This window comes from Taudactylus pleione, unplaced genomic scaffold (genome assembly GCF_031769625.1).
Source record: "Taudactylus pleione unplaced genomic scaffold, aTauple2 ptg000435l, whole genome shotgun sequence".
NCBI classification, from domain to species: Eukaryota; Metazoa; Chordata; class Amphibia; order Anura; family Myobatrachidae; genus Taudactylus; species Taudactylus pleione.
Genome location: NW_028284837.1, coordinates 2,611,200 through 2,621,070, shown reverse-complemented (window position 1 = coordinate 2,621,070; position 9,871 = coordinate 2,611,200). Strand labels below are relative to the sequence as shown.

At 42.4% G+C, this 9,871-nt stretch overlaps 1 protein-coding gene across 1 annotated transcript in view; it reads right to left on the bottom strand.

The window, feature by feature from the left end:
- Positions 1-1,022: 1,022 nt before the first annotated feature.
- Positions 1,023-9,871, bottom strand: part of LOC148505897 (extracellular calcium-sensing receptor-like) — a 52,141-nt gene continuing 43,292 nt past the window's right edge. Inside the window, exons 4-7 of the mRNA XM_088447609.1 lie at positions 8,337-9,155; positions 6,729-6,956; positions 3,348-3,471; positions 1,023-1,930 (exon numbers count right to left, since the gene is read on the bottom strand). Of these exons, the coding sequence (XP_088303735.1) occupies positions 1,023-1,930; positions 3,348-3,471; positions 6,729-6,956; positions 8,337-9,155 (2,079 nt within the window). The remainder of the gene's footprint in view (positions 1,931-3,347; positions 3,472-6,728; positions 6,957-8,336; positions 9,156-9,871) is intronic.

The following is a 9,871-nucleotide window of genomic DNA, read 5'->3' as shown; positions in this document are numbered from 1 at the left end:
TGTCTAATTCAGAGTCCTTTTCACACAGATTCAGACTCAGTCACACACAGAGGTACAAATGTCACACATCATATTGGTGAGTGTAATCTAGCAATGAAGTTTTATTGCTCCCATTTGTTTCATTTATGCAAATAAGATGGAAATTTCAAACAAGAAAGACTTTCAGCGTGGCTGAGTGGCCCGGGACCTGGCGCACGGAGAAGGGCTGTTTGGTGCAACTAAAGTCTCAGTGTAAGAGGACACATCTGTGAGATACTCTGTACAAATAGGCACATGTTCAATTCTACATCAGCCATTATACATTATTTCCTGCTTCTGTTCTCCATTGTATTTTCCATCTTGCTCTTTTGATTTGTTCTGGACAACTGTACTGCTGAAGTCACACTGTTTCGCACAGTCTGTGCCTCAAGGGAAGAACTAGGTCTTGCTGTCTGGGTAGGTACCATCTAGAATTAATCAAAAACTTCCTAAACTTTTCTTGTTAAATATATTTGCCCCATTCTATATTTAGCTGGATACATTTCACTGGTGGAATTTGGTCCTATGAATTTCCAGTCGTACCCTAACTTCATAACCAAGCAAAATTAATTGACTGTCATCATCTCAGTTCTGTTCATTCCACAAAATATGAATACACATGAGACAGGAATGCAAAAGTGCAATGCAAACACTGTAACATCAGTACTTTTGCCAAACGTGCTTAATGCAATGCCTGTAGAGAGAGGTCATAAAACTGATAATTAGACATTATTTACTGGTTCTTGAAATTCTTTATGTTGACTGTTGAATTATCTGCATTGATTGATGATATTAATGTCATAACCTGCTTTGCAGCAATCCTTACCATAATGTTGGTACTATGGTAGAGAAGCTGCCATACAATCGATATAAACTGTATGAGCAAATGTACAGGGAAATAATTGTATGGAATCATTTGTAAATGTAAAGCTTTGCTATTTTTTGTACAGTACTATTCATCAGTAGTATTAAAATTCTACTTTCTATTTTTGTGTAATCTTATCCTACTGATCTCTTTCTCTGCCCTTAAGATTTGCTTTGGAGTTCAAATTGGGTCTAAATAACATAATAAAACATTTAGGAAGAAACATACAGATCACCAGAGCCCAACTGGAGGCCAAGATGGCAAATATCTCCATGGCCATGGTGTATTTTCCCTGAGCACTGAGGGAGGCTGGGATAAAGGAGACCCAGACACTGAGGAAGGCCAACATGCTGAAAGTGATAAACTGGGCCTCATTGAACCTGTCAGGAAGTCTCCGAGTCAGGAAGGCAACAATGAAACTAATGGTGGCCAAAAGAAACAGATAACCCAGCATAGTCCAGAATGCAATGGTGGAACCCTCATTACACTCAACAATGATGAATACCTGTTTGGTTTGAGTGTTGTATTGTGGGAAAGGAGGGGCGAGTGACAGCCAAGTGACACATAAGACTAATTGTAGAATGAAACAAGTAAAAATGATCATGTAGGACACTCGAGTATTGGTCCATCTCCTAAGACTGCTGCCCGGTCTGGTGGTCATGAAAGCGAACACCACCATGACAGTTTTAGCCAAAATGCAAGAGATGCAGAGGGTAAAAACCAGGCCAAATGTAGCTTGACGGAGCAGACATTTCTCAGGTAGGGGGTAACCAATGAAAGCCAGAGGGCAGAGGAAGCAGAAGGACAGTGACATCAGAAGAAGGCAACTTAGAGAGTAGTTGTTGGCTTTTACTATAGGAGTGGATTTGTATTGAATGAAAAGCCTTAAAATGATGTTTGGAATGAAGAAGGACAAGATGGATGTAGTGGTTAAAGTAGCTCCCAATGGATCATCATAGGAGAGGAACTCCATCTGTTTCTCCAGGCATCTGGACTTCTGTGCATTTGGCCACTGATTCCATGGACACGTGATGCAATCAACAGAATCTGAAATATAATAATAATACAATAACTTCCAAACATATGAGTTGAGTACAGGATGCTGGCACTCAGGATCCCGGTGGTCAGAATCCCAAAGCCGGCACGTATCCTAAACCTGCCCCTCTTCCAACCCTCAACCCTCCTCGCACTCTAAACCTAACCTCCCTCGCTAGTGCCTACACTTAGCCCTCCCCCTATTTCCATACCCTAACCCCTAACTCTATCCCTCTCCCTTACCCCAGTACTTACCATCAGGATACCAGCACCAGCATTCTGAGTGTCAGTATCCCAACAGCCAGCATTTCAACTACCTCCCAAACATACATCGTGTCTTTACTCCATACAGTGTGAGACAACCAACATGACTAAGACATAACGCATCATATTTTGCACCTTTATCGTATCACAGATGCAGTGAAAAGCCGCTCACAGGGTACCAGAAATGCTGGGCTGTGCCTGTAACCGCACAGGAATTGGTGTAACACACTTATAATGAGTGTGAGGAAAAGCTGTGGCCGCTCACATTGGAGCCCTTTTTACCCAGATTCAGGCTCAGTTTCACACAGATATACAAATATTGCAAACCCCAGTGGTCAGTGGGCCTGATTCAGACCCGCTCGCAACCGCTATGCGCTCGCAAGTGGGTCGATAGCCGGGCAGTGCGCACGCGAGCCCTGGAGCGAGAGAGAAATTACTCACTCCCGGGGCTCACAACAAAACGGGGCTGCTGTCGATGTCGATCGACAGCTCGCCCCATTTTGTAGGCAGGGAGGGGGGTGGCTGGCCAAACGGAGGTGTTCCCAAAGGAACACCTGCCATCTGAGGGCGGCCCTACTGACACCACTCGTGATGTCAGTAGTTGAGCTTCCTGCTCTATTAGAGCAGGAAGCTCACTAGGGCTTGCGGGAATGAGACCCTACCACAAGGGTCTCGTCGCAAGCCCAATGGTTGCGATGGTTGTGACCATCGCAACCATCACCTGGCCACTCGCAAAAGGTGTGGGTGGTCACCCACAGTTATGCGAGTGGCAAGGTGGCCGGCTCCAAAAAAAAAAAAAAAATGCCCTGATTCAGAGCGAGCGCTCACAAAGAGCGTCCGGCTCTGAATCAGGGCCTGTGTACACTAGCGGTGCCATTTTGTTGCTTCCTGTCATTATTATTTACGAGCAAGTAACGTGCACAAAAAGATGCACTGAGTGGCCGAGTGGCCCAGGATCTGTCATGCGGGGGTAGGGGGGTTTGGGGACCTGAGCCATAGTGTAAAAGGACACATCTGTACCCTGGGAAAAATCTACAAACAGTAAAACCATTGTATCACTAGTTATCTGATTGTCTCTCAGTCATGGAATGTTAGATGGCCACGTCTCTATGTGATATAAGATCAATGACATGCTATCAAATATTACTTTGATTACACCTCTTACCTGTGTGGTTGGAGATCTCCCCCTGTGGGCAGGGGACACACTGGAAGCAACAAGTGGGTTGTCCTCTCCTAGCTGCCTTTCTGAATCCTGGGGAACAACTCTCAGAGCAAACTGACACTGGCACCTGGGGAGATTGCAGACAGACTAGATAGTATTAATCTCTATTGAAGGTTATTTAGTTTATTAAGTTTAGTTTCTATAACTGAATTGTAATATAAAACACAGGATAAAGTGTGATTAACATGTACAATAAATATTATGATAATAATTGCAATCAATATATACTGTATAACTAGCCATTCACTGGGTAAAAGTGTATGTCTCCATTGCTTAATCTCTCTCACTCTCTCCCTCTCAAATCTTAGCCGCAAATTCGCATGCACCCGGTTGATTGTTTCACACTGCGCATGCCTACGTGATGCAGTGCGCAAACCAGTTGCTGCACTCGGGTAGCGATCGCTGGGAGCACGCAGTCTCATCACACATTGATTGACAGGAAGTGACCATTTGGGTGTGGCGAGGAGGGGTGGTCAGTGAAACGCAGGCGTGACACTGCGTTCGAATGCCGTTACAGGGGAGTGCATAATTAAGTCCCTGTGATGGAAGGCGCAGCCAGAGCTTTAGATGCACACAGGAAGTTTAGCAGTTTGTGAGTGAGGGTCAGCTCAACTACAATTGTGCCTATGGGTCTGACTGTTCTCGATGTTACCGATGTTTTCACAGTCTTGAGAGGTATTGTGTCTGCTTATTGTACTGCGGAGTCATTGCGATTGGGTTCATTAGCATATTTTGGCAGCGGTCGAATGCGTCCGTGTGCAAGCTCGCGATCCGTGCTGAACGAGGCCCTAAGCCTTAAAGAGAGAAAGTGAACGGAGATAAAGTACCAACCAATCAGCTGCTGTCAGACTGTCTCCATCCACTTTATCTCTTTCCAAGCTTTAGTGCAGCACATATATCCCACAGCTTGTAAAATGACATAGGAGCTGATTGGATGGTACTTTTATCTCTCCAAGATTTGACACGCCTCTCTCTCGCTCTCGACTGCATTGCATATAGAAGTTAAATTGTTGTTTCCTCTTACCGCCTGCTTTAAACTACAATTTGTGGGAGTCGGCGCGATTCCAAGGAGATAATCTAGTCGCCATATATAAAGTGGCAGTTAGTTTATACCGGTGGTTCTGAACCCCAGTCATCAAGTTTTCCTAACAGCTCAGGCTTTGAGGATTTCTATCTGGAGAAGCAGGCAGGATAATTATGACCAAGTTAAATGCAGTAACTCAACTGTGCATGATTAAAGAAATACAGAAAACATGGCCTGTTTGTGGTACATGAGGACTGGAGTTGAGATCCTCTGGTTTAAAAGCGAAACCATATCAGTTTTGCCACTTCAGAGCTAGGGCCTATCTCGCCAGAATTGTGCCGGCTCCCACAAATTGCTGGTTATTAACCCAAAAAATCTTGCTTTGTAGTGAGAGCATTTATTTCTAGAGAATGTGACATGTGATGGAATTACTACATAAGAATGCATTTTAGGCAAAGAAAATACCTAATAATGAGTGAGATAGACTAGAGGTTCCCAAAATCTGCCATTGCAGTCCAAGTTTTAAGGATATCCATCCTTGAGTTCAAATGGTTAAATCAAATTGACTGAGGTAATAATTAGGTCACCTGTGCTCAAGCATGGGTATCCTTAAAACATGGACTGTAATGGTGCAGTTTGGGTACCTCTAATGTAGACATTATTAATGGGTCATTCCACAGATGGTGCCCGGAATTATGCACAGTGTGTTTCTGGACGATGACAACTCAAATAATAATTTAACATTAAAACAGAGGGAAGGCTAAATAAACAGCTAGCTCTCCTAATATTCTACATAACAATAGAAAATAGCTACATTATCATTTAAATTGTAAAATGATGCCTTAGTGCCTTTTACTTTTCTTAGGGGTAAATATACTAATATTCGTGTTGGTCCGAGATGTCAATTACGGGTGTGTTTGGCCATTAATTACCACTCGCAAATTTACTAAAGGCAAACTCAGGTGAGAAATCATGTAACTCTCTGCAAAATAAGGGTGAAAACACAAATAAAGCTAAATACACCATTGTCTAAAGATGGCAATACATTCCATAGACAGCAATACAACTTGGGAATTTACCAAGAATCGTGATTATACAGTAGGGGAAATTTAAGCAAACTGGGTCAAAAAATAGAAGTTTTAAATAGACGCCCTCCTGAGCAGTGTGTCTTGCTGAAACATAAGTGTCATCCGTGAATGTTTCTGCCTCAAATTAATTAAATAAAGTATATATAGTTTTTTAAATGGCGTGTGGTTCCCCCACCTAAAGCATAACCAGCCCCAGGCTCTATGAACTGGTCCTGGTTCTAAAAATACGGGGGATAAAACATGGAGGCGTCCTCCATATTTAATGACCCAGGACTGGGTTCTGTGAGCCAGTCATGGTTTTAAAAAAATGGGGTATAAATGGCGTAAGGTTCCCCATATTTTTAAAACCAACACCGGACTCATACTAGCCAGAGTGTAATGCCACAGCCAATGGATCCTTTCACCGGGTCCCCTGGCCAAAGCATTAACACCACAAAATAGTGAGCCCAGGCTGGGTAACTCAGGGGTGTTTGGGACCCCCCCAATAAAGGTTATGTTTTTTGGGGAACACTGCACCATTTTTTTTCTAACAATAACCATTTATTTACACATTAATACACATAGGAATCCTGGATGTATCCAGGGTTGGACTGGCCCACAGGGGTACAGGGGAAATCCCCGGTGGGTCCCACTGTCTGAGGGCCCCATCCCCTCCTCTAAGGGTCAGTAACATGGTAGAGCAGGATCATGGATGAATTTTGGTACTTGTTTTGTTTGTATGGAGACCAAGATTAGTCCTCCTGCCAGTCAATGTAGTTGTCCTGACACACCCCTGTACCCTCCTTTATAAAGGGCCCCTGCTCTTTGAATGTATTATCCAATGGTTATCTAAGTTCCTCTTTGGTGGCTGGCCACACCCTTTAATCTAGGGCCCCTACCACTGCATTTCCCGGTGGGCCCTTCATGCCCCAGTGAGACACTGGATGTATCTTACTGATAAGTGTAAGTTGCATATTTGGGAGTGTTGGGCTAGGGGAACATGGGTAGGAATGATCACATACATACACCATCGGAAAAACAATCCAGTTAAACATGGGAGCTTAGTAAATTCACTGATTTCATTTAAAGAAAACTCCTACCATTTTGAATCGTTCCTACAGTATCTGTTTTTAAACCGGGCAATCTTGGACCAGACGCGATACTTAGTAAATTTACCCTTTATAGTTTACACAAGGGGCTACATACTGCGAAAATATATTCTCTTGTTTCCACCTGTTTGTCTTCGGTAGCCCAAAGCAAAAGACTTGAGTTGATGGTGAAAACTTGACCAAGAGGTGCCGCGGTGTCGTAAGTGCCGACCTTGACTTGCCGTATGGCACCATTTGGACCCAGCTGCCAATTCACAATGTCATAGACTGCAGGTGGGTCTCCATTCTCATCAAAGTAAAGTTCTCTCCCACTATTCAGTTTTACCCTAACCCTCTTAATATAGTGCAGTAGCTGTAGAGGGATAGACATTTAAAACATGAGCTCAGTTTATAAGATGGCTTCAAGTGAAATTTTAAAAACTATTTTTTGTGGGTATATTTTATTCTATCAATTCCATACATTCCCACCACACTGCTTCCGAGACTGGTCTCCTGACTTTTCTATTAATATTGTATATGGTGCAAATTTAGGATGTTCAGGCCAATATACATTATTAGCAGTGGCAGCTGCATAGGTGGGACTGCAGCGAGATCCAAAATTCAAATTGGGGAGCCACACCAACTGCCAGTGATTCCCAGCCATCTATGTTTGGCATTGTTTGAAATGGTTGGTATGGCTCCCCTATTTGAATTTTGGACTGCTCTATAGACCCACCTCTGGATGAAGGTGATGAAGCGGATGGGCAGACAAAATGCATCTCAATTACTACTGACTGACTAGTCGTAACTGGGCTGCAATATGGCATTCTCACATAGACAAAGTTCAGAGAGGGCGTATAGATGGAATTGATCACATATGCATATGAAGAGTTGTGTGTACTTATGATTACACCTTTTTTTAATGGATCTCTAGCACCAAGGATCCAGCTGGTTCAAGGAAGCAGAGATAATGATGATGGTTCTGAAACTGAGCATGTGGATATGAGTCAGTCTGGCCACAGAGATGCATTAAACACTGCATATGGGTGGGATCAATTACAGCCAACTTGCTTTCAACTCTGCATAAGCACCAGAATTTTATTTTGTAATCTTTGAATATTTTTGGAGAGAAACACAGTAGTGCTAAATGTGAAACAAACATTTTGAATACAAATAACCCAGGCAATGATGAGCACATCTGTTGAATGTAAATATAATTTATGAATTGTGTAAACAAATGTCCAGCATGTAGTCTATTGGGGATAGTGAGGCCCCAGCAATGTCCGACTACCGTGACTCCTGTGCCAAGTCCAGATCAAGAATCAGCAATTCCTAGATGACCAAAGTAGCCATATGTCATTATAACAGAGAATCACCTTACTGTGTTTTAGTTGTGAGCTAATTGGTCAATGGATTGCAACTGTAACAAGTACAGATAGCCAATGAATATATAGCATTTTGGGGCTTAAGTTAGAAGTTGGCATGGCAACTAAAACAGAAAATGACATTGCATCCTTCTACTATTACCTGCCTATGATCTCATGTTTTTAATAAAAATCAAGGTAGCATTATGTTATACCACTGTCTAATGTATGACAGTAATAAGTTCACATAGTGCAATCTACTATAATATACAGTACTTCTTTGTGAAATTATGCAGGAAAAATTGTAATATATTTGGGACAAAGTAACAAAACAGTTTACAGTATATAGATGTATTTAATAAACCAATTTTCCTTTGTTCCCCACTTACCAGCCATGGAGTGAAATTCCATGTATGTGGACAGCTATCTTGCGAAAATTGACATTGTCCTTTACCGTATTCTCTAAGATCTTTCAAGCCATTGGCCACCACATAAACAGCAGTGTAGATATTATTGGAAACCCTTAAATTGGAGACATCATTGTAACTGTTCTGGATGCTGTTTACACTTTCTTCTCCTGTACATACTTTGTCCTGGATTGCCAAGCTTTTCTCATTTGGAAATGTACAATTGAAAGCTTCCGTCCAAAATGACTTCACCAAATTTCCTCCTAGAGTCATGTTAGGGTGGATATTATTAAGAAATTCTCCAAATCCAGGAATCAACCCACTGTAAAAAGCTAAACCGACTGTGCCAAGCAGCAGATGAGAGAAGCGATCCATATATTGTAGAGTAGTTGTAGACCACCCTTCACTAGCCACAAATGAGATGCCCTTAATGTTTTGTTTCATCATTTCATCCAAGATAGGGAGCAAATCGAGTCCTGTGGAGAAGACGACCACAGTTCTAGCTGTTGACTCCTTAATGACTTTAATTATGTGTGGAGCATTACGATCTTTTTTGCTAGTTAAAATATTCTCCATGAAGGCTACACATGCTCCAGCCTTGATGATCACTTGTCTGACTACCTGAATTCCCTGTTGCCCATAATCATTATCAGCAGCCAGTAGACCGACCCAGGTCCAACGGAAGTGTAACACCAGCTTTGCAAGCCCTACTGACTGGAATGCATCACTAGGGACAGTCCTGAAGAAAGAGGGAAATCTTATCTTATCACTTAGAATGGAGCTTGTGGAATAATGGCTGACCTGTTGAAAAAATGCAATGATATAGTAAAAGGGAACAACATGTGAAGGACAAGTCACAGTTTTGTCTTTGTGCATGGTGCAAAGTATCTCAGCTCTCACACTACAGAGCAATCCTCCTTGAGCTTTATTTAAGTAATAATGAGCTTTGATGTTCCTGTAGAGCAGGGGTTCTCAACCATAGTTCTCAAGGCACACTAACAGTCCAGGTTTTAAAGACAGCTATACTTCAGTATAGGTGACTTAATTAGTATCTCAGTTATTTTGATTTGCCCATCTGTGCTTGTGAGGATACGGGATTCTCTCAATTACCCAGACACCGAGCAGATGAAACCAAAGTGATGGTTTATTTTTCCACAGCACACAGAAATAGATAATATGTCAGGACAAGTGGTAAATACAGTGAACAGGCAATAAACAGGTAGCAGTCCGGACAGAGGCAGTCCCAGTAGAATATAACGTCCCAGAACAATTCCACAAAATTGCTAGAGACCCTCAGTCCCCACAGTAGAAACTATCACTGATCACACCGCAGTGAATAGTGTATAAGTCCCCTCAAGCATTTCCCCCACACATAGAAACTATCAGATATCACACAGCAGTGATAGTCGCTAGGTCCAACCAAGCGTTTCCAAGATCCTATACTGTAGAAGATAATCACAGAACACTCAGCAGTGAATAGCGTATAGGTCCTTGAAGAATTTCCAAAGTATAAATCC